Source organism: Panthera onca, chromosome B2 (genome assembly GCF_046562875.1).
Source record: "Panthera onca isolate mPanOnc1 chromosome B2, mPanOnc1 haplotype 2, whole genome shotgun sequence".
Lineage (NCBI taxonomy): Eukaryota > Metazoa > Chordata > Mammalia > Carnivora > Felidae > Panthera > Panthera onca.
The window spans coordinates 32,402,048-32,425,389 of NC_138343.1; the positions used below are offsets into that span (position 1 = coordinate 32,402,048).

Here is a 23,342-nt window from a genome sequence, read left to right on the forward strand (position 1 = left end):
CACCCCCGATTCTTGGCAGCGGCTTCTACCCACCTACACTGAGGTCTTGCTCACGCTACTGCACTGGGGGTCAGCTGGGGATTCTGGTTCCAGCCACCCTTGCTCCGGGACCCAGGCTGAGGCGGCAGCCCCAGCTGCAGCATCACACCGGGGCAGAAGAAAAGAGATCACAGATCGCGTGCTGGTCTTAACGTTTCTGCCTCCGCTTGCCCCTTGTCACTTCCATTCAGCATTTCATCGGTTGAGGCCAGTCACGTGGCTGTGCCTAATTTCAAAGGGAGTAAGGCAGCCTCATCTTTCCTAGTGCCAGGAATTCTGGCAAGTGGTCTTAGTGACTACTCTGCAGACTAGCTGCTCCTGTCCCTCAGGGCCGTCCTGGGTTCCCGTCAGACCACTCGGACGCTCATTCTCTGAGTCTAGTGTAGAATGTTCTTCTACTTCCACGCAAGGGTCTGTGTGATGATACACACTTCTGGGGGATTTTGTCCATACCTGGATCAGCTGTTCATTATGAGTCATAGACCATCCCAAAACTTAGTGGTTTCATGTGACAAAATTCCATAGAACTACATACACACACACACACACACACACACACAGAAGAAGTGCATGTAAAGCTGGTAAAATCTTGGGGCGCCTGGGTGGCATCCAACCCTTGGTTTCAGCTCAGGTCACGATCTCACAGTTCAGTTCATGAGTTCGAGCCATGCGTTGGACTCCACCCTGGCAGTGTAGAGCCTGCTTGGGATTCTCTGCACCACCCCCTCATGCCCCTCCCCTGCTCATGTTCTCTCTCTCAAAATAAATAAAGTTGAAAAAAAGAGCTGGTAAAATCTAAATAAAGTCATGCCTGAGTTAGTATTGTATCGAGGTCAATTTCCTGGTTTTGACAATGTGCCACAGTTTTGTGGGATATTGTCACTGGGGGGAGCTGGGTGAAGGGTACATGAGAAATCTCTGTACTACTTTTGCATCTTCTTGTGGATCTCAAACTGTTTCAAATTAAAAGGTGGTAATAATAATAATACGGACAACAACCGTGCACTTACTCATGACCCTGCCATTTGGGCAGGCTGGGTGGGAACTGGTAAAAGCAGCTTCACTGAGGCATCTGGTGTGCCAGCTGGGGGCAGGTGGGCATCTGTTCCCCACAAGGTCTCTCCGGCAGGGCAGCTGGGCCACTTTACGTGGTGGCTCTGGGCCGCAGGGGTGGCCTCGGGCTGCAGCTGGCCAGTGTCCCTCTGACCATCTTTCTCTGGTCAAAGCAGTCACAGAGCCAGCCCAGATTCAAAGGGCTTGATGGGAGGGGTGGCAGAGAGCGTGTGACATCCTCAGCTCATTGTCATCCCCAGGTGTGTCAGACCATTTGCCCCCCCCCCCCCCCGGGCTCCAGTTCTGCTCCCTCACCTGTGATGTAGGGATGGAGGCTGGAGAAGGGAGAGCGTCACAGATTTAGGGCCAGAGCTGGACTCCCACCCCGGGGCTCAGCCCGCCTCGCCCCTTCGAAGCCCCGGGCTCCGTGGCAGGGCCCCCCTCACCAGCCTGGCATCGATGCTGGGGGTTCTGTTTTGCATGTGCTGGTGTTTGCAATCAAAAAGTTCAGCGGCCCTTCCAAGTGTGCTTAAATTAGTCCCCATGAAAACCAAATCATTTCATTTGCAGAGAAGGGCTTAATTGCAAGGGGAAGGAGGCAAAGGGAATTCTGTTGCCTGTTTTCATTGAAGAAAATTACTGTACTTTCCCCTGTCTCCTTACTAAACAGAAACGGCTCAGAAATTGGGCTGTAATCACCAGTGATACCTCTTCTCTCCTTTCTTCTCAGAGCTTGTTCTGTTCCTCTGCTTCCGAGTCCCTGCTCCGGACCGTCCCTGCTCACAGCCTTCAGGAGGTGGCCCCTCCACGGTGGCCTGCAGTCTCACCACACGCCACCACGTTGAGGGGTTTGTCCTCAAGGTCACGGGGGCCTTAGCCCTGCATCGGCCCCGGCTCTTGGCAGGAGGAAACATCTGTCTTCCTTTGAGAAATCTCACCGAATCTGCTCCAAGCCCTCCTCACTCGCCAGGGCCGCGGAGAGGTCACAATTAGGACGCAGGGCCTGGCCCAGCCGCGTCTTACACAAATCCTGGGCTGGTCTGCTTTGGCGCCTGGCCCCTAGACCACCTTCACCCTGGGGCCTTCTGTCACATGGTGCGGTGGGCTGGCAGGTCCTGGGGGCTCTGTGGCATGTTAGCTTATGACATGCTCATAGGGAGCTGTAGCCCTCTCTGTGTGACAGCCCTGCCCCGGCTGGGACAGTCCAGCCTGATTGGCTCTGTGGCCAGGGTCCCCCTGGGGAGGGGGATATGGACACTTCAGGGAAGCAGGTAGCAGGCTGGTAAGTTGCAGGGGCGGGTGTATGAGTAAGCACCTCCATTAGGAGAGACAAAAAGGTGGGCGGGCCCTAGATGTGCGGGTGAGGGGCGCAGCTATGACTCCCAACGGGACAGTGGTCTGGAGGAGGGTGTGGGGAGCACGTGGGGTCTCAGAGGCTCGGAGGCAGCGGCGGGTCTGGTCAGGGTGGGGGCAGCAAGGCGTGTGGCCTGAGCAGAGGCGGGGCAAGCACGATGGCAGGTCACAGGAGCCTCCTAGAGCCTGTGTGAGGTCCTGGCTCTTCTCTGGGACGAGGCGGCTTTACTGTTCTGGTGAACCCAGGGCAGCCCGACAAATCTTGAGTGGCCCCCCCCTTACTTTCTTCGGAGAAGGGAAGAGAGCAGGGCTGACAACGCAGGCTCTGGAGCTGGTCTGTCTGGGTGTTCAAACCGCAGCTCCACTACTTGCCTGACCAACCTGTGCCTTAATTTCCCCCATCCCATATAAAGGGGATAACCACAGCGTGGGGGTGCTGTGGCCATTCAGCGGGCTAAAGCTCCCTATGAGCGTGTCATAATGCTGTCATGTATTGGCTGATTTTACCTTTTCTTAATAACTTCCCCCGCTACAGGGACAAAGTGACTGATGAGAGCAAGGTCCCAGCCAATAAAGGACAGAGCCGGTCCTGAAGATGCTGAGTGCCTGCCTCCACCCCACTGCTCATTGGTGGCACGTTCCCCCACCCCCCTGCCCCCACTCATCCCCTCTGCCTCTCTTTTCCCCGGTGCACCATGGGCCCCTCTGTCCAGATTCTCTCCTTGTGTCTAGAGCTTTCTCTGGGGACAGGGGTGGAGAAGCTGGCCTGGCTGCCTGAGGAGGGCTGCTGGAAGAGTTGGGTCCAGTTGCTGCCTAACCACTCCCCGGCCCCTTCCCTTTGGTGGAGGCCGACAGGATAATGGATTTGAAGTCCGCACACCTGCCTCAACAAAGGGATTTTTTTGTGTGTGTGTGTGAGGCTCAAAGTCAATGGTGTATTAATTAAGGGGAACAGCTGCTACTGCAGTTCTTATGATAAGTCAGTGACAAATGGCCGTGTTTACCTTTCTCCTGAGCAGAGGCTCCGGAAGATGGCCTGGAGCTCCTGGGTGGACGTCCACGGCCGAGATTTGTGGGGTACAGCCTCTCCCTCTTGTACTCCCCAAGCTTCTTTATTGGCGCCACCCAAGCCGAAGAGGGCTATTTGTCACTGAAGAAAGACAGGTCCGCGGCCCAGGGAGCCTTGAAGGGAGTGGGCAGAGCAATGGAAACTTCTCTGTAATGGCTCCCACCCAAAAAAGATGCCCTCAGACCCCCTCCTCAGGCAAATCCCACCACCCTGCCCTGTCCTTGTGCAGTGAGAGCTGCTTGAAAGAAAGACGTGGCCCTTCAAAGCGGAGGAGGGCTGCAGGGCCGGATCTGAGGCTGTGCGGCAGAGGACGCATCTCCGGGCCTTTGTGCCGCTCGGGCGCTCCGTGCTCCATAAAGGCAGGGGCCGGCTGGCGGGGGCCTTTTGTTATTTGGCTTATTTTGATCTTGCTCCCGCTCTCCAAACAGTCTCACAGAAATAGAGCCCTGCATTAGCTCCCTTCACAGCTTAAGACAAAACACAGCAGAGGGAGAATGTTTCACTGAAAAACAGAAAAGGGAAAGGTGGGCTCATTTCTGTCTGGGTCCTTTGACTATCAATTTATCCAGCAAATTCCCAGCAGATGGGAGGAGAGCGGGACGGTGCTCACCGGCCAGCCACCAGCTGCAGGTGGGACCGCGCGGGGGGCACAGCGGGGCCGGCTGAGGAGGAAGGGCTGGATCTTGGTGCCAGCTCCAATGCCCGCAGCTCTGGTGTGCCCTCGGGGTAGGGGCTGCCCTGGTGGAGAGCCGTAGGGCCGGCAGCTCAGTGAGCCCCTGCCCTGCAGAGTCCTGCGGGCCCTGCTCCCTCCCAGACAGCACTTGGGCCTCCGCAGTCTCCAGACTAGAGACTAGTGTGTTGCCAACATCAATCTCCCGCCTCCTTTAAGGACACCGTCGGCTGCCAAGGAGCCCCATCCGACCTCACTTTGCTCTTCCTTTCTCCCCCTGGGGGCCTCTGGGGCCCTGCGGGGAGGCAGAAATGGGGCCCAGGAAAGAGGGTCTACCGATCTCCAGCCCTTGCCACCCACTCACTGGGACCAGGTGGGTGCCTTTTGACTTCATCCTGCAGGGTGTGGTAGTCATGCCCTGTTGTAAATGGGGAAACTAAGGCTCTGAGAGGTTGCGTAGTTTGCTGGAGAACCCGGTCACGAAAAGGCCGGGGCCCGGAGGGAGGAAGGCCAGCTGTCCCGAGAAGGCTCAGGGCCCCTGTGCGGCCAACCCCAGCCTCCTCTTCCAGCTGACCTCTCGGGAGCCAGTGCTTCGTAACCCCACCACTTACCATTCCTTATAACTTGCTTGGGTGGGTGGGGGGCGGAGAACCATGGACGAGAAACACATCCATTTTTAATAAATAGTTTATTTATCCAACAGTTTCAACCCTGATATTGAAGCCTGTTGCAGCGTTATTCTTCTGGCTGCAGCCTTGATTAAGAGACCATTTCTTTGCCACGGGGCTGGCGCTCAGAGTCCAGCCCCGCCGATCATCCAGACATCAGAGGAAATGAGAGAGTATTGCTCAAATGAGGGAGACCGGAGCTTTATTAAGGAAACAAAAAATACCAGGAAGACCGAAAGGGGTGGTCGGTGCCTTTTGGAGGCAGCTGTTTCGGCTCCTCTGCTTGCCCCTCTCCCGCGGCCGCAGATGAGAACATATGGGGACGAGGCTCTGCTGGAGAGGCTCCTCGCACTTAACTAAGGCCCCCCCGCCAGGGTGTTTGCGGAGACAGGCTCCCGCGACGCGGGCTGATGGGCTGGCGGGGGGCCGCGAAGGTCTGCGGCGGCGCCGGCACGCTCCCGGGGAGGCCAGCAGGGGGCAGCCGAGCCGCCCTTGCGAACCTAGTCGGTGCCGGAAGTTCTGCTTCAGCAGCCCCGGCGTGGGGAGCCGTGGCCGCCACTGGACAAGGTGACCGTCGCACACCGGAGGCGAGACCCTCCCTGGGTCCTGCAATCTGCGTTCGCGGCCCGATGCAGTGCCCTGGCTGCAGGTCTGGTCTAGAACTGCGACTCTCTGAGCAGCACCACTAAAGAGGCCACCTCTGGGCAGCCCTACCCGCCTCGCCGCTCTCGCCCTTGTCTGCTCCCGATTGCTCTCAGGCAGCCACGCAAGCAGCTCACTCTGGACCCAAGGGTCCTGCGTGCCAGGGCCTGGCATTTCTAGATAGTCCTTCTACAGTACTCGTTCTAATTGCTAGCACCTTCCCCCTTCAGGATAAAAGAGGCCCAACCCAGCTAGAGGACGGGCTTTCTCCCCTCTCCCTTGAGCTCCCAGGTAACACCCTCTGAAGGCACATGGACCAAACTGCTCCCCGACCCCTGCCGCCCCAGCCTGCCATCCCGACCCACCGCCCACGGGCACGATGCCCACCCTGCTGAGTGCTCGCCAGCGGTGGACGAACTCCAGCCCACCTAACTGCACACTAGCTCTGCAGGGTCTCACGGCTGCTGCTCTTTCATCTTTTTTGTTCATCAAAAACAAACCCTTCTCCCCTCTTCTGCCGGCAGTCGGGGCACAGGATTGGACCAATGCAGAGGACAAGGCCTCTGGCTTTTCCCCTGTGCCCTTCAAGGAAGCCCACGCTTCCCTACAAGCTAATCTCTGAAGAGTCTTACAGAGAGACCTTTGGAACCAGAGTCTGGAGGAAGGTGAAAGTCAAGGCAAGTGTGAATTCAGCACTGGCAGGTCTGGTGGCCTTCTCGCGCCCCCGGAGGGGACTGGCCTGGGACAGGCCGACTGGGAACAGGCCCCCGCCCGGGATTTATCGCTCTGAGTCGGAGAAGGAAGAGGGCTTAGTCCATCTCCACACCAGCATATCCTCTCCAGCCACACGGTGGGACTCTGTCTGGATCCGGGATTCGTTGGACGCCAGGAACTCCACAGCCCGGTCCCAGACCCGCTTCATGCGCCTCCTGCAACGACAAGGACCAGGCTCAGCAGGCAAGCTGCGCCCCGGCAGCTCCACTGGGTACTGCCCAGAGAAGCGAGCTGGTCCGGACGCACCCTCTGTACAAACTGGGGCCCTGACTCCAGGATCTCGCGCAGAATTTATCTGCGGGAGGAAAAGTCATCAGGTACTAACAGAGCTCCTGCAGAGGAGAGGAACTTCTTGAGCCACAGAGAAATAATTCCTCAACCTTCTCTGCTCCAAAAGCATTCAATTAAAGGGAGCTGAAGGGGGCCAGAGGGGGCCAGGGCACCCCCAGGTATCCAAGAGGGAAGGGGCTGTGCTGGCCTCAGCCAGCACTTGCTGGGACCTGTTACCGCAGCAGCCCGGGCCAGGCAGCCCCACCACCGGTGCCGGCTGCATTCTAATGCCCCATGTGGGCTAATTAAAGAGTGGCCACTGGGCTGTCGAGTCCAAACTCCACAGTACTTTGGAGCACTCGAGTGAGCTAAGCATCCAACCGGGGAGGCGAAGAAGCTGGAGCTGCTCTTGGAACCAGAGCTACCGGCCAGGGCCCCTTCTGCTCTGCTGGGTCCCTGGGGCCTTGCATGCCCTTGGACAGCCCCCTGTGGTCTCTTCCCCCTCCAGACTAGACAGGAAGATTCCAAGGCAGTCAGGGAGGACTGCTCTGACGTCCTCTCTTTGATGAGTTCCCGTCTTTCGTCAGCACCGCAGACCACCTCCCTGTGACCCCTCGCGTGGAGAGTGAACATGGGTGTGTACATGTGGGAGCGGGAAGGTTCCACCTGGGGGAGGACAAAGGAGGGAAGCGCCCAAGGTGGCCCGTGGGTCAGGAGTCAGAGTTGGGGTGCCAGGGCTTTCTCCTCCAGAGGTCAGGTCCCGTTGGGCAGGCCCAATGGGCTGCTCTAGCCCCAGCCCCCCCTCCCAGGCAGTGAGCAGGCCTGCGCCAGCCAGGCTCCACGGCTCTCCCTCAGTCTCACGGGCAGACCCTCCTCTGCGGGGCACGCCCAACGGTGCCCACGCAGGGCCGACAGCAGCGGACAGGTCCTCACGACATGAGGGCTCAGGTGCACCGACCGGGGGCCTGGGAGATAAATCGAGAGGCTGGGAGCCAACATGGCTTGAGTCTCCCGGGGTTTACTGACCGGGCTCGGTCCCGCCTGTGGTCCCTGCTGTGGCATGGGAGCTGAGGCCGGGTGGCCCGGCCGGAGACAAGCCGCGACGGCACTCTTGCTCTTACTTCAGCGAGCATGTGGGTTGCGTGGAACTGAAGCCCAAGCAACAAGGGCCACTCTTGGGTGAGTGCTCACGTGCTAGGCACAGACTTAATGAGCTGTGAGGCCACTTCCTGACACCCCGTCCCCTTTTCCTGAGGGCTTGTCACTACTGCCTAATAGCACACATTTTCCTTACGCATCTTGTCACCTCTCTTCCTCCCTAGAACCAATGTTTCGCTGGGGCGCGGATTTGGGTTTCTTCTCCCCACCGTCTCCCCGGGACCCAGTAGCATGTGGCCTGCGGTTGGTGCTCAATAAACATTTGTTGAGGAAACAAGGGCTTCAGCGCAGCCCTCTGCCCGGCAGTGGTGTCTTTGTTTTGGATGAGGAAACTGGCTCAGAGTGGCTGTGACTCATGGTCACGTGGCGACTCCTGGTGGGGCCAGGAATTTGGTGGGAGTCTGAAAACACCAAGTGGCCTCCTCTTGGGAGTCAGAGGGCGACGTAGCTGCCTCCTGCTGAGGACCAAACAACAAGCACGAGCCAACGCTGCCGTGGTCAGTCTGCTCTCCCTAAGCTTCCTGCCTGCACGTCCCTAAGAACGATGAAAGTTACTAAGCATTTACAAGTAAAACCTTAAATGTTTTGCTCTTCCAGTCCTCTTGGGTTGCACAGAAGTGCCACCAGTGCTGGGCCTCGAGCAAGCTCCTTAACCTCCCTGAGCCTCAGTTTCCTCATCTGTTAGATGGGGTACTCACTGTTCTCACCTCGCAGGGCCACAGTGAGGAGCCAGTGAGTGTGGGCTTTGCCCATGGAGGGCACAGAGCAGCGCCGGCTTGCAGTGAGTGTTCGTCCCCCTCCGGAGAGATGGCATCCGGCTGGAGACCGCGGCGAGCTACTGAGGGGGGCCCCACAATCTGGGCCGACACTTCGGCGGGCCCTGATGGCTGCCCCCTGGGACCCCGTCCTCCAAAGCTACCCCACATGTGGTTTTGCAGATGCCCACATCCGGGATCTGCAGCCCATGTGAAAGGTCCCCTGGTGTCATGCGGGACAACGGCCTGCTACCCCTTCCCATGCAGCCGTGCCCCCTGGGAACAGACCCCATCCACTGCCGTGAAGTTCTGCTTTCAACTGCAGGTACACCTGTGTGCGTGTGTGCGTGTGCATGCGTGTGTGGGAAGTGAACCATATTTTAGATAGCATGTCATGGGCCGTGGTTAAAAATGTTTGAAAAACAATCTCCTCCTTGCTAGTGACTGATTCAAGAATATGGGGCACGTGGGTGGCTCAGTCGGTTAAGTGTCCAGCTTCGGCTCAGGTCACCATCTCACAGTTTGTGGGTTTAAGCCCCGCATTGGGCTCTGTGCTGACAGCTCAGAACCTGCAGCCTGCTTCGGATTCTGTGTCTCCCTCTCTCTGTCCCTCCTCCAATCACACTTTGTCTCTCTCTCACATATTCTAAAGAACAGACAAGTAACCGAGTCTGGCCAGCAGGGCCTCAGTGAGTGTGTCACTGGCAGCTTCTGAGAATGTTTTCTCCTGCTTGTGACAGCAACGGGAGGCCCCTCTCCCCTGCTGGCTGTGACAAGGCAGATGCTGGTCCAGCTGCTGCTGGCCACCATCCTGTGACCGCGAGGAACTCCCGCCAGCCCACGACATCCATGGAAGCCAGGACCCCAAGGATCACAGAAAAAAGGGACCAGGGACCCGACTATTCTGTGTCTGGAGCCCACATGACTCTGGACTTCCACTAATGGAAACCTATCAAGATCCTTCCCGGCTTGAGCCACCCAACGCTAACAGAGGAGTGGGACCATGTTTCTAAACCTCTGGTCTGCGTTCTGCCACGAAGAGCCGAGCGCGGGAGGAGTGGCAGGAGGCATGCGTAGTGGCCCCCTCCCCTGGGATCCTCGGGGCTGAGCTGCCCCTCCCCCCGCCCCATAACTGATGCTCGGGGCTCCTCCCGTGGCACTCGGGGGGGCCGGACCAGGACTCACCGGCTCTGCGGAGGGATCAGGGTGTCGCGCACGTGCAGGATGCCCACGTACGGGTAGCGCTCCATGTCCTGCTCCCAGTCCACGTAATGGTCCTGGACCACGTCTGCAGGGTAGGGCAGGGGGCACGGTTTAGGACAAGGACCTTCCGGCGGGTGCCCGCAGTCCTCGCCCCAGGGGCCACACACCTATAATCTTCTTCACCATCTCATACATGGCTTGCTCCTCTTCTTCCAACTTCCGCCACCGATACTTCAGGAGGATCAGGAGGCCCCACAGAAAGGCCAAGCCTATGAGGGAACAAAGACCCGGTTAATCCTCACGTCACCTGCGGCCACTCAGAGGCACACTGCGTGTCAGTCTGGGTCGGTGGCTGCGCTGGAGGCTATGGGTGAGCCGCACAAGTGTTCTGAGCACCTACTATGTGTCAGGCCCCGGCTAGCATGCGGGAGGGGACAAAGGAGGTGGAAATGCAAAGGGAAGGCAGGCCATTAAGTGATCATCTTCCTCCTGCCGGCTGTCACCACAGAGGCATCCCCAGCCGTCCAGATTGCAGCTCCTCCCAACCGCATTCCGGGACTTTCATCTCCTCCCTTGTGAACCAGAACACGGCGTTTCATACATATATACATGCGGGGCCCTTTGTATTCCGGGATGCTGCTGCCGATAATGATGTCTGTGCCTGATGGCGTGGGTGAGGGAGCTGTGTGCACGCCCAGATGGCCTGTGATTTGTAACTCTGCCATGTCTGCAGAGCCGGCAGTTTCTAGGACTCGGCCTTTTGCCTTCAGAGACACCCCAAGGTCTCTGCTCAAAGGCGGCCCCTGATGTCGGGAGACAAGACTCGCGCTCTGCTTTTCAGCTCAGCGCCCCGGGTCCTTCCTGCTTTCATCAGGTACCTAGAGCTCCCAAGGAGAGGGAGTAAAATCAGGCCAAGCTCCTGGTGCGCCTCCTCCTCCGAGAGGCCTGCACTCTGGGGCCCCCAGGGCGACGATGCTGGGCTCCAGCCAGCACCCATCTCCCTCTCAGGGACACTTGACGGTCCCCGACCCTGAGCAAGGATGTTTTCAGTTATCCTCATGCTCCCGCCACCAGTCTCTAAAGGTAAGATGAACCAGGGCAGAGGCCGACTTGTTCATCTCCTCTGTTTTATTAGACAGACCTCAGGTTCACTAGACAGAAATGAACTCTCTGGGCCTGGGCTTCCAGAACTCATCACTCATGCCTAGGAGTGTCACTGAGCTGGGCTCCTGGGAGGTGCTCTGGGAGCAGTCCCCGCGGCAGAGGCAGGGGGGAGAAGGGCAGCCAAGGACTTACACCAGAAGAAGATGAGCAAGTTGGTGATAGCAGTGAACAGGGCGCGGCTCAGGCGGCAGCCGACACCCATGCGCGGGCGGGCGGATTCCAGGCACACCACCTTGTCCACGGTCGTCACCAATTCTGATGGGTCTTCCCCTTTCAACCTGAAACAGGACACAGGGCTGCAGACACATTCAAAAGCTCCCAGGAGCCGTGGGATCGGCCCCACTCAAGGATGGGCTTTGAGGCCTCTACTTGCTTATGAAATAGGCTCGGTATCCTGGTTGCATGCTTTCCCGAAATTTCCCACGTTGGCTACTTAGGAAGAATAAAGCTTTAAAGACGGCAGCAGGCTTGAACCCCTACCGCTAAAGTGACGTCCCCCTCTGTCGGGTCTTTTGACAGCCCCTCTCAGCGTGTGGAAGATTAAACTGTAAATTGGATTCCCACCTCCCAGCATAGAGAAATGGAAATGTTTACTGAATTGCTGGCTTTGCACTGCATGGCAGGAACTGAAAGAGTCTGGGAGGGTGTGCTTTTCCTCAGTGATGGTGACAAAGAGGCATATAAGCTGTTTAAGGGTAAAGATCGGGGTGCCGTGAGGCTCAGGGAATGACGACCACCGGGCTCCCCGAGGCCAGGCCCCAGCCCCAGCGCCTCCACCCTGGCCACTGAGAGGAGGTGTCAGGACACACGGGGATGGATGCCCACACCTACACCTTCTTCCAGCTGGGTGACAGTCTCGTGCTCTGGACCGCACAGTGCAATGCCCAGTATCTGTAGCGTCCCGACTTCTAACGACCCACTTTGAACACTGGTCGTGTGAGCTGGGCCCGGCCCCCCCTCCTGACTACCTTCCCCAGAGTGGAAGGGCGAGCGTCATCATTCTTCTGTGCTAGCAGTTTCGGTGAGTGCCGTGGAGGATAAAATCCATATTCTCCTTCGCCTTTCCTAACACACAGGAAAATCGCTCAGCCACTCAGGGAAGCTTTATTCTTTTTTAAGCCAACGAATTTTAATCGTGCCACGCATCCAGTTATCAAGCTTTGGGTTGAGCTGCCCGAGGGGCTTCTGGTAGAGGCACTGCTGATGGAATTAGTAGTCTGGGTGGATTAAGAGGAAGGGAACAAAACCCTGGAGGGTGTCTAAATATCAGGAGCTATGGCCTGAGCAGAGACCCCGACAAACCCTGAGAAACGAGAGGCAGTGCCAGGATGATGAACTCTGGTGGGGGAGGGGAGGCATCACTGGTGTGCCCTGCCCCCGCCAGCTGAGCAGCCAGATGGGGCTTTTCAGGAGGGCGAGAGGGCTCACCATCTCTGCGAACAGTGCTCCCCAGAGACAGAACTGAGGCGGAACTGCCCAGTCAGAATAAAATCCAGTATTTCCTTTAGCCATTTCTATACAGAGTGAAATCAACATACAGAAACATTTGTCTAGGAATGAAAACTAGCACCCAGGGAGAGGAAGTGCAGAAAAATGCCTTCTCCAGCAACCCACGTGGGACCAGTGAATTCAAAGCGAGTCACCTGAAACAGGTTTAGCTGGAACACTAGGCTAATGTCCTGCCACCCGGATTTTGTGTCTTATCTGCACCCCAAACGCTTCTTCCTTCTGTTGCCTGGCTTCAGGCTTAGCCCACAAGGACTCAGCCGGGAGACCTGCCTCTAACTTCAGACCCGAGACACCTCTGTGAGCACACGGCAGTCAGCTGATGGGTGAGGAACACGGCCACGGGTGCTTGTGGCGGGGCCGCCACCCTGTGATGTCTCGCCCGCACTCACCAGATGCCCACGTCCTTGTTACTGCTCAGTATCCAGGTCAGTGCAGCTTCAAACTTGGCAGAGGAGCTGCTGGTCACGTTCTGTGGGAGGGGGCGGGAGATGAGTTCTGCGTCTGGGCCGAGCAGCGGGAACATTATTCTCCTGCTGGATTAAGGAAGCCCTCTCCCGTGCCCTCCGTGGGCCCCAAAGCCCTGTTCCACTACATGCACAGCAAAGTGACAGGCAGGAAATCTGGGCTGCTGAGAATCAAGAAGGAGCTCTGCCCGGAGGAGTTGATGTGGAAGCACACACAAGGAAACGACGCAGGTCTGAGGTAGCCAAAGGAATTATCATTTCCTCGAGGACCAAAGTGTCAGGCCACAGAGCTGGCAGCTCATCTTGGGGAAAATGAAAAACAGTGTGGGGATGGGAGCCCAGTGGCCAGTCCCAGCTGTGTGGCCTTGGGCAAGTCCCTGTCCCTCTCTGAGCCTCAGTTTCCTCGTCTGGGAAGTGGCAATGACCTAGGCGACCCCTAAGGTTTCTGTCAGCTCCAAAGTTCCACCATTCTATCAGACTGGGGCCAGGCACACAGTCAAGCAGACCCTGAGCAATCTGCACAGCGAACGAAAAGGAGAGAACGGACAGGTGAAATGTAGATCCGCAAAGCTGCTGGGAAGGAGAGCAAGGGGGAGCGAATAACAGGGCCACTTAAAGAAGAGGTGGCCTGCAGTGGCCGCACTGGCCGCTCAGGAGCCAGCCCCCCACCCGCATGCCAGCAGGCTGGGCTCTGGCTCATAGCTCACCTTGGACCGGTCACTCCTACTGCTGCCTAAACTTGCAGCAGCCTAGCACTCAACTAAGTTAAAAAAAAAAAAAAAAAAGGAAAACAAAAAAGCCAAAAAGCAAACACAAAACAAAAAGGGAAAAAAAAAAAAGCAGGGCTTGAAAGATCACTACAAAAGCGCCAGCACCTCCCGGGAATGGGTAAGCGCTGCAGCCTTACTTACTGCTAGGTATTCCTGGGCCTCCATTACAGGAATGCATTTGCTTTTTAGCTTCTCTGGATTTCCACATTCAAAATTACCTAGGAGGAAAAAAACACACATTCAAACACAAAGAAGAGGTGGGGGAAAAAAATGACTCTGAAACGGACTAAAAAAAATGCAGCAAGAATCAAGCCATCAGCTCTGATAGGGAGCATGTGGCCCCGTGGCTCTGGCTTCTGTGGGGCATCTTCACTCTGCAGCAAGATCAAAAGCCACTTAGCTTGGATCGATTCCAGATCATTAAAACCTGACCTGCAAAGCAGTGCGGTGATTTGCATTAAATGACTAAAAAGCTGCCCAATCCTAAGGTCTGTTTGCAATTGATCCCTAAAAGGATCAGACAGATAGCTTTGGAAGGTACCAGAATGGCACTATAAATAAACACAACCTGGGAAAAAAGAAAGGCAGGGAGGCCGGAGGCACTGCAGGGATTTTGACCGTGACATAGGCAGGTGACCTGAACTCCAGGCCCACCGTTTCAAGGGGTTCTGGGGAGGGGTGTCCAAAATGCCCCAAAGAGAAAGAGGGCATCTCTGTGCTGGGTAGTGGGGCCTCGGCATGGTGCTCCAAGGGGCCACTCCCTTCCAAGCACCCTGGGTGAACAGCTCCCACCCAGGATGGAGCTGGGAGCCTCCCCTTAGGCCTGCCCGGGGCCACCTCCTCTGAAAAATCCCCAGCCCGTGGGAGAATCTTGTTGGACCAAATTGCTCTGGACTTGGGGGCCCACCACAGCCGCTGGTTCTCAAGAGCCTGCTATAGTCCACCCACAACGTGCTGTTTCCCATGGGTCACTAGACTCCTTGAGAGCAGGGACAGCACAGGGTCGGCATGTACAAGAACCTGAACCCACGCACAGCCTGACTGCTCTTAACCTGGCACAGCTTAGGGGCTACGGATGGCTAGTCTGTGAGTCTGTGTGCTGGGGACTGAGTGGCTGGGAATGAACTTTAAAAAGCTTGAGAACGAACTAAAGCTTATCCCTCCTATGCCAAGTTGATCTTGACCTTATGGGACCCCTGAGACCAAGGTGGCTGCCATGGTCTACCCCACCCCAGATCACCCCGCCTGGACCACCGCCACGGCCTCCTGATTGGTTGCCTCCTCTCCCCTTTCTCTTCCACGTTTGAGCAACCAAACTTTAAAACGATTCTGCTTACGTGACACTACTACACTCAAGCTGCTGTCACATTTGCATTCCTGGCTGCTGGCTCTCAGCACATCACTCCCCTGCTCAGAAGCCTCCCCGGTGCTCAGTGCCTGCAGGATGAAGCCCCAAGGGCCTGGCCTCTACAGCCACCCATGGTAGAGCCCGGCCGACCTTTCCAAACTCCATTCCTTCCATTTCTTCTTCCCTCACGAAGCCAGCCGCTTCCAGCCCTGACCCTATTTCCCCTTTGGCCTTGCCTTCCCCCCCACATATGCAGAACCAATCCTTGCTGGGCTTCAGCGCCCGGCAGACACCGCCTCCCCTGTGACACTTTCCCGACTGCTCCAGCTAAAAGGCAACGTGCCTCCTGGAACTTCCGGCCTCTCGGTTCTCATCCAGTCACACTGTGTATCAGCCAGTGGTCAGGGAGGTAGGTGGTTTGTCTCTTCTACTAGACCATAAGCAGCCCGTGGGCTGCAAAGGCCAGCACAATTCCCTGCCCATAGGTGACCTCCAAGGCAGGGCGGGGGTGGGAGGGGAGTATGGCCTAGTAGAGCCCTCATTCCCCTGCAGCGAGACCCTCAGGGTCGCCGCTGCCAGGCTTGTCAGAGGACAGGAGGCAGCAAACCCCTGGATGGCATAAGCCAGGACCACATATGAAGGGTGGGATGGAGGAAAAATGTCTACCGGCATCCACAGTTTAAGAGGAGAGCCTCTCTATGCCCTGGGGGGCTTCTGAAAATGCAGACTTTAATTCATAGGTTTGGGATGGGACCTCAGAGTCTGCATTTCCAACAAGCTCCTGGGTGATCCTGATGCTGCTGGTTCCTGGGCCACAGCTGAGTCACTTAAGGTCTGGAACACCCTCATAGGCCAAAATTTATAGTCTAAGCACCTCAGCCATGGAGAAAGGCCCCTGAGGCCTGCGATGCTGTGAGCTCCCATTCCTCCTGCTCTGCTCCTCTGAGCTGCCCACAGATGCCTCCCTGACCACCGCCAGTCTCCCACCGTTCAGGAGGGAGGTGGTGGCAGAGCTGGGACCACAAGACTGGCCCCGAGGGCTGAGGGCCCACTCAGGCCCATCTGGCCTTGATTTCCTAGCAACAACCTTCCACAAGGGTTGGCCCCACAGGTAAGAGGTGCCTCCTGAACATCTCATAAGACTGAATAGCTTTGTCTGATTTTGGTGCCAAATATATTTAGCCTGGTACTCAAGCCCTGGTCATTCACTGATACCTTTAGCAAGTGATTCTGAGAGGTGTGGGGGGGTGGTATCTCTGGCCTCAAAGAATAATTTTCTAAATAAAGTAGTAGGGGGACCTTCTGGATGGATGACTTTTTAGGGGCATCCTGGGGGTGCTGGAAGTACCCTCCTCTAGAGTAGAGCACTTAATTTTCATTTTGTAAAAAAAAAAAAAAAAAAAAAAAACAAACAAACCCAAGATTACCTGGTGAGATGGGGAGTTCCTGAGAGGGTATGGGACTTCTCTGAAGTCCTGAGGCCAGATGGGGAGATCAGGACCAGCTGTGACACCAGGGCCCTGGCAAGCTGGATGGGCCCGAGTGTGACTGGTCCCCCCATGCACACCCCTGCCACCTGCCTATGCCTCTCCTCCTGGCCTGGCTGACCATCTGATATAGGGAGGCCCTCTAGGTCAGAAGACCCAGACTCTGAGAAGACCTGGGGCCTGGCCCCTTCCAATCAACATGAACCCCCAAAACATCAGGTGGTGGGCATCTAGGGAAGGCAGAAAGGCCTGTACATGTGCCAGAACCCCTGGGACCCTTAAAGGGGATATAAGAACGAAATGTAGGCTTAAAAGAGATGTGTCTGAGTGGGGAAGCAGGGAAGGCAAGACTTGGTTTCTGAGTATATCTTCTGGAAGATCTCCACAGAGCATCTCAGCCACCTGCCGGCCAGCCAGCCAGCCAGCCCCAGCCTGGCTGATCGGGGTAATAGCCCACACCCTCATGAGGAATCTCAGGCCTCAAGATACCCACTCACCGGCTTGGATGGCCAGGAAGTTGTACAGTTCATGCAGCAGCTCCAGCAAGGCCGCCTTCTGCTTGGCCTGACAGAACTGAAAGGGCACAGGACAAGCAGTCAGCAAGGAGGGGTGGGGGGAAAAGGAGGCTCTGTCTGTCTGGTTTTACCTCCTCGGTTACACTGTCAAGTATTAAGCAGCAAGAAACACCTCATACTTTAAAAACAAAAAACAGGGGCGCCTGGGTGGCTTGGTCGGTTAAGCGTCCGACTTCGGCTCAGGTCATGATCTCACGGTCCGTGAGTTCGAGCCCCGCGTTGGGGCTCTGTGCTGACAGCTCGGAGCCTGGAGCCTGTTTCAGATTCTGTGTCTCCCTCTCTCTCTGCCCCTCCCCTGTTCATGCTCTGTCTCTCTCTGTCTCAACAATAAATAAACGTTAAAAAAAAAAAAATTAAAAACAAAAAACAAAAAAACAAATTCTGCAGCGCAGTGGGCCCAGGACAGGGTCGATAAATATCGGGTTAACTGACCAAAGAGGAACACCGTAAAAGCAGAGGCAGAGCTGAAAGCAGACACGGTAACTAAGGGTCTGCATCTTGGAGGCTCCCGGCCTCTGTCCCATGGTTTTCGCTGGAATAAAGGCCATTAAGTGGGGCTGCAGAGCAGAGGCGATGGGGCTGTGGGGAGACACGGGAGCCTGGCCTCCTTGGTGGGCCAAGCACATGCCACACGACTGCAGTCGCTTCTCCCCTCGGGCCACTCCCGTCTGTTTTTGGAAAGTCCGCTGTCTGCATGCTGCCTATAAATTGTCTGTTCTGTGGATTAGCTACAGCAAATGCTTCATCTCGGACTGGCTTCTGGACTGGAAATGGGAAATTTCTAGAAACCTTGGAACTAGAGGGGGAAAGAAGTCACGTGTAGGAGAAAACAGGACTAGGAATACAGGCCTACCTAGATCTCCTGCACCTGTAACAGAACTGACACCAGTTTGCTAGACTCGCTAGATTTAGGAGATTTGAAAGAAAGGCTGCTCTTCCCGGAGAGCGAACGGCAAGCCATGTGCTGTGCTGAGTCGTTTACACGTGGGCACGCACTGAAGTGCCACCACAGTCCTGACCGCACACCAGTTTCTCAGACGAGGAGCCCGAGGCGGAGACCTTAGGTAGGCCACCAAGATGCCACAGCTAACGGGTGTTGGAGCCCCCCTTCAGACCTCCTCTGGGTTGTCACCGGGCGGGGTGTGGACCGACGCCTAGGGTCTGGGCTCTGGCTCCAAACTGCAGGAGGGACCACAGTCACTTCCTTTCTCAGGCTCACTCGTTGCCCTCACCTGTAACGGGATGGACTTGGTTTCTCACAGTCTCGGAGGCCAAGAAACGTCCCTTCGTGTTGCCTAAAGACCCGAAAGCCTTTACGAGGTACAAAGTGACACAACCAAGATTTACCCACAGGATCATAAATGTTCAGAGACAACTCACAGGTCTGTAAGCAGAATTAGGTATCCAAACTACCTCTTAAAGACTAATGAGATGGCAAATGTTGACGACAAGAAATGTAACTGAATATACACGGAGATCCCAATTCTATAAACACAGGTACGCAGACGAGATGGGAAGGAAATGCCCCCCAGATGTGAATGGAGCGTACCCCTTGGTGGCAGAATCATGGGTGATTTTGTCACATTTTTCACATTTTCTATACTAAACCTTACTGTCACAACCAGAAAAAAAAAGCAGTAACAATTAACTCTGTTCCAAACTCACCGACATTTAGGCAAAGCGGGGCCGATACCACCTAAAGGGAACAGGAGGACAGAAGGCACCAGACAACGAGACGGCCTGATTGAGACAGCACACCCACTCCCAGCCTGTGCACACGTTTTCCGCAGCACAAAGGCAGAAAGAAAAACGCTAAGTGTCGTAGTTGGCTGAGAAGGGAAAGAACACGTATATCTAAAACTCAAATGCCCATCTGGGTTCTGGGTGAGCCTGAGCCGCGCAAAGAACAAGACTTTCGGCATGAGCCTCACCAAAGCCAAGAAGCATCTGCCAACTTGCTGTTCCCGTGTCCACCCTTCACAAAGGCCAGCAGCACCCCATGCAACCTCAGCTCACTGGAGCCTGAGACGATGCCCAGACCCTGTCTTTCGATGCTCTGATGTGGCAAGTATACAGTGTGCTCGCTGAGCGCATCTTTCGCAGGTACCTGGACTATGCCTGCCTGGGCTCACTCGAGTGGGACGAAGAACCAAGCAATAGCAACCAGAGAGGCCTTATAGAAAAGTTCCTTGTTTCCTGTTTTTTGCTTTCAGGGTTCAAAGTTCTGGCCACTCCCTCTTTGTCTGGGCCACTGCCTCTAATCACCCACTGTGGTTTTCATGACAGAAGGCAGGTTAAACTTCTTATGAATCTGTTTTCACAAAAACAACTGAGAAGCAAAGATACTTGGTAGATGACTGCAGTAAATGAATGCAATGAGACGGCCCCCAATAGGATACCGCAGAAGCCAAAAGAAGCAATAAAACCTATTATCGGGAACACCCCTTCGTTAACACGGGTGAGAGAATGAACGTGTGGCCATGGGTTGTTTCTTTCCCAGCCCCCGGGCTGCCAGAGATGGAGACTGAGGTCTCGGGGGAGGCCTGGCATTGCACACTTAATAATTAGACTACTAAGTCATGCCCTCTGGCAGCAAAAGGCTCCTCCTTGTAGGATTTATGACCTGAAAATTTACTGCCTCCTATCTTCCCCATACTGTCACCTGTGCCAGCATCCCAGCTCCCTGCTGATGCTGCCTGCATGACTCATAGACAGATAGGGCTGCTTGCATTCCCCAAATATTATTTGTAGGGAACATTAAAGCTTCATAAAACAAATCTATAGACTAACGGGGCTAATTCCACTTTAGGTATGTTTAAAACCAGCCCCCCATGATGTTTCAAATCCGAACGGCATCGTCAGAGCCACAAATGTACTACCAGAGGGAAAGGTGGACCTGAGAACCCAGCCTCCCGACGCTTAAAAACCGCCAGCCCTTCCTCTGGAAGCCAGGGAGCTTGAGAGGTCCTTCAACCACAACCTACCGCATCCCCCCAGATTGACTTAGGCAGAAGATCAAAGTCCCCAGTGCTGTGATGGATGGGAGAGCTTCCATAACAATCCCAGGGTTGGATCTTGGGAGCTCAATTCTCTCTGTTTCAAGTACTCCTTTTGCTGCCACAATTGAGTCTGACACAAACATCACAGAACACGATGAGATTCTGGTGCATTACAGGAAGCACTCCTGAAAATGATCCTATTATGATCTTTTTTCTGGGGAAGTTTACCTCCTGACGGAGGCTCACATCCTTGAGAGGAATAACAAAAGCTAAAGAAATTCAAACTCACCTCATCTGTTTTACTGTCACAGTCCACTGGCAATAATTTCACTGAGACCAAGAAAAGAAACACAGGAAATTAAAAGTGTGGGTTAAGGAAAAGATGACAAAAAAAAAAGACCACTCTCAAAATTCAGGGGAAGTAAAACATTACCAGCCTAAGGGTGGGGATCAGAAAGATGTCATCTAAATGAGGCACTTTTAAAATGCAGACATGTCAGGGTTTCCCAATCCTAGATTAGGAATTAGGACCAGGACAGCTGGGTCCAAATCCTAGCTGGAAATGATTAGGCATTTCCAGCAACTCAACCACGCTGTGCCTGTTTCCTCATTTGTAAAATGGGATCAATAAAGCCCTCCCTGTTTAACTCGGGGCATTGGCCTCAAACAAGTCAATACACATGATGGTTTTGGAAATTGCAAACAATGATGTGTTGAACAGGGATCAGTAACATTGTGGGAGGGGAAGTCCAGGTAGATCCCAGTATATATCCAAGAGCTGTTGTCTGAAAGCATCTCAGCGGTAGGACAGTATACTGTCTGACTGTTGTGGTATCAGTACAGTCCCACAGACTCCCGGGTCTGCTTACTTTCTTTAGTAGGTGGATAAACTGCTCTTATAGCCAAGAAATTATTTGGGTGTGTGCATGAGTCTGGGATCCCCATGCCCACAGGCTTGTTCATACACCCGAATACCCATCTGCTGCAATAGCTAAGATGATTTGGCATCTCCCTGCCTTTTGGCCGTTCCTGTTAGGCATGGAAAGATGTGGCCTTGGCTTGAGGCTGGGAACAGTATTAATCACATTCATCCTTTGCAAAGAATATCAAAAGTTGGTGAACTACAATGCCACTTTATACTTACACTTTAAATTTATATACTTTACACCCTAAAACTTATAAAGGAATGATTTCTATGTTGTTTTCTGTTCGGCTAAAGCCCAGAATTACCCAAGAGGCAAATTTTCCTTTTAAGAAACATACAAATCGTGAACTATTCAGGAAACATACTGTATCCTGCAGACCTCTAATTGTCATGTCTAATCACTAACTAAAGTGTGGACAGAAGCAGCATAGCTGGCAATGTCCTTGACTCACAGAACCCTTTCTTAACACACTCCAGGAGGATAATGTAAGCAAGGATAAACGCCTCCATTTACATCAGTTTAAACTCTTTTGGTGCTGCAAAGCTGGGAACCCAACCAGATCCGATCTGTGGGCAGTGAAACCTGGGGTGCCTTGGAATGGGCACTAATGTGTGAATGAGCAAGAGATCCAAGTTAAGAAAGAACTAAAAAGGAATGGGGGTGGACCTGTCTGTTAGAGAGGGGTGTGGTTTTCTCTAGAGAGGGAAAACCAGAGGTTGGGGAAGGAGTGACTACGAATGAAGATTGCTTCCAGCACGTGGTTGAAAGGGAGATTGGTAGGAAGGGCTAGGGCAGAAAATGAGAACAGGAGAGAGTGAAGACAGAAATTATTGCAGATGCAGGAACTCCGGCCCTCTTCTCCCACCGCTGGAGGGAGGAGAGTCAAGGTCTGGAGGTAAGAAGACAGCCAGAGGCATCTAAGGCCCGGGAATGTGCAGCCTGGCGCTGAGAGGAACGGTGGTGGTGCAGGTGGACACTCGCGCGCCCGGGGCCCTCCCCTGCGCCGGCCCGGGACGTACTGTTGTCCTCCGCCTCCTGCGGCGCCGAGGGCTTGCCCATCTTCACCCAGAGGATGCCCAGGAAGACGAGCAGCAGCCCCAGGCTGGCCCAGAACAGGAGCCGGGATAGGCAGCGCTCCAGCCGCCGCCCCGCTTCGGGCCGGGCCCGCGCCGCGCCGGCTGAGCCCGTCCGCGTCGCTCGCAGGCCCGGACGCGGGTCGGCGCCGAGGAGGGTGGAGGGCAGCCGTGCCGGGGCCGGGGTCGTGGCCCACCAGCGACGGACTCCGTGGCCCGGCGCGGCCCGGTCGAGCGGCCGGGCGTCCTCGTCCTCCTCGGAGCTGCCCCGGACCGAGGCGCGGCGCCTGAGCGGCGCAGGGCGGGCGGGGTAGGCGAAGCCGCGGCTCCCGGACCAGGAAGCCGCGGAGGCCCCGAGATCGCCGTAGGCCCCAGAGGTCGCGTAGGCCGAGCCCGAGGCCGGCGGGGAGTGCCAGGGCTCCGCTCGCAGGGAGGCCGCAGCGGGCCGGGCTCGCAGCGGCGCCTCTTCGCGCAGCCGGGCCTCCTCGCGCAGCCGCTCCTCGCCCCGCAGCCGGGCCTCCTCCCGCAGCCGCTCCTCGCCGCGTAGCCGGGCCTCGCCCCGCAGGCGGCGCAGCTTGTTGCGGTAGACGTCCCGGGTGGTGTCGGTGATGGGTCCTGGCTGGAAGCCCAGGGCCTGTAGCTCCCGCCGCAGCTCCAAGTCCGACAGGCCGGCCATGGCCAGGACGCCGCCCCCCGCCCGCCCCTGGCGCGCACCGCACCCGGAACTGCTCTCGCCGGCGGCCGCGGCGGAGCGGGCGGGGCCCCGCGCCATGATGGGAAGGTCGGCCTTTGCCGCCATGTTGAGAAGGTCGGCGCCTCCCCGATTGCCGGCCATGATGAGGGGGTCAGACTCGGCCATTAAGGCCGCCATGTTGGAGAGGTCCAAGGATTTTTTTTTTTTTTCCCCCTCCCTTTTCCCCCCTCCCTCCTTACTCAGTCCTCCTCCTTGTCTGTAAGGCCAATCGGTGTTTTCTTTCTGAATCCTCCGCCCCATGCGCGGTCCCTGGCACGTGGTAGGCACTCAGTGAATTGTTGATTTAGTGGATGAATTGCTTGATGGTGAAAGACAAGCCACTACGGAGAGCAGGGAGATGGGACCCTTCGCCGCTCTGTGCTTGGGGACCTTGTGTGATCCCTTCTGCAGTCAGGAAAGGCTTTGGGTCGTGGACTAGACGCCAGGCATGCTACGAGACCCGGTCCGACCTGAGGTCGAGGGCTACAGGCTTCTGTGTTTTCCTGGGAGTTAACTCTGAGGTGGGGCTCCGAGGGGGCACCGGCCCTGCCTCAGGCCAGACACCGCATGCACCGAGAAGGCAGAAGAGCCAAATGCCCTTGGGCTTGAGTGGGCAGTTCAGGCTTCTGGGAGGAGGCCA

At 55.9% G+C, this 23,342-nt stretch overlaps 1 protein-coding gene across 1 annotated transcript; it reads right to left on the bottom strand.

The window, feature by feature from the left end:
* Window positions 1-4,855: 4,855 nt before the first annotated feature.
* On the bottom strand, window positions 4,856-22,723 carry LEMD2 (LEM domain nuclear envelope protein 2). Its single transcript, XM_060615220.3, has 9 exons — window positions 21,916-22,723; window positions 20,260-20,300; window positions 16,894-16,969; window positions 13,703-13,779; window positions 12,717-12,796; window positions 10,951-11,096; window positions 9,822-9,923; window positions 9,637-9,739; window positions 4,856-6,423 (listed from the first exon to the last, which is right to left on the bottom strand). The coding sequence occupies exons 1-9, from the start codon at window positions 22,643-22,645 to the stop codon at window positions 6,273-6,275; spliced, it is 1,506 nt and encodes a 501-aa protein (XP_060471203.1). The 5' UTR covers window positions 22,646-22,723; the 3' UTR covers window positions 4,856-6,272.
* Window positions 22,724-23,342: the final 619 nt, after the last annotated feature.

Bases quoted from the DNA above. Each gene is read 5' to 3' on its own strand.
- LEMD2 (XM_060615220.3), bottom strand. From the start codon at position 22,645: ATGGCCGGCCTGTCGGACTTGGAGCTGCGGCGGGAGCTACAGGCCCTG. The intron at 16,970-20,259 runs GTGAGTTTGAAT...GTGCCCTTTCAG, and splicing joins GTGACAGTAAAACAGATGAG to TTCTGTCAGGCCAAGCAGAA. The intron at 6,424-9,636 runs GTGAGTCCTGGT...TTGTCGTTGCAG, and splicing joins CTGATCCCTCCGCAGAGCCG to GAGGCGCATGAAGCGGGTCT.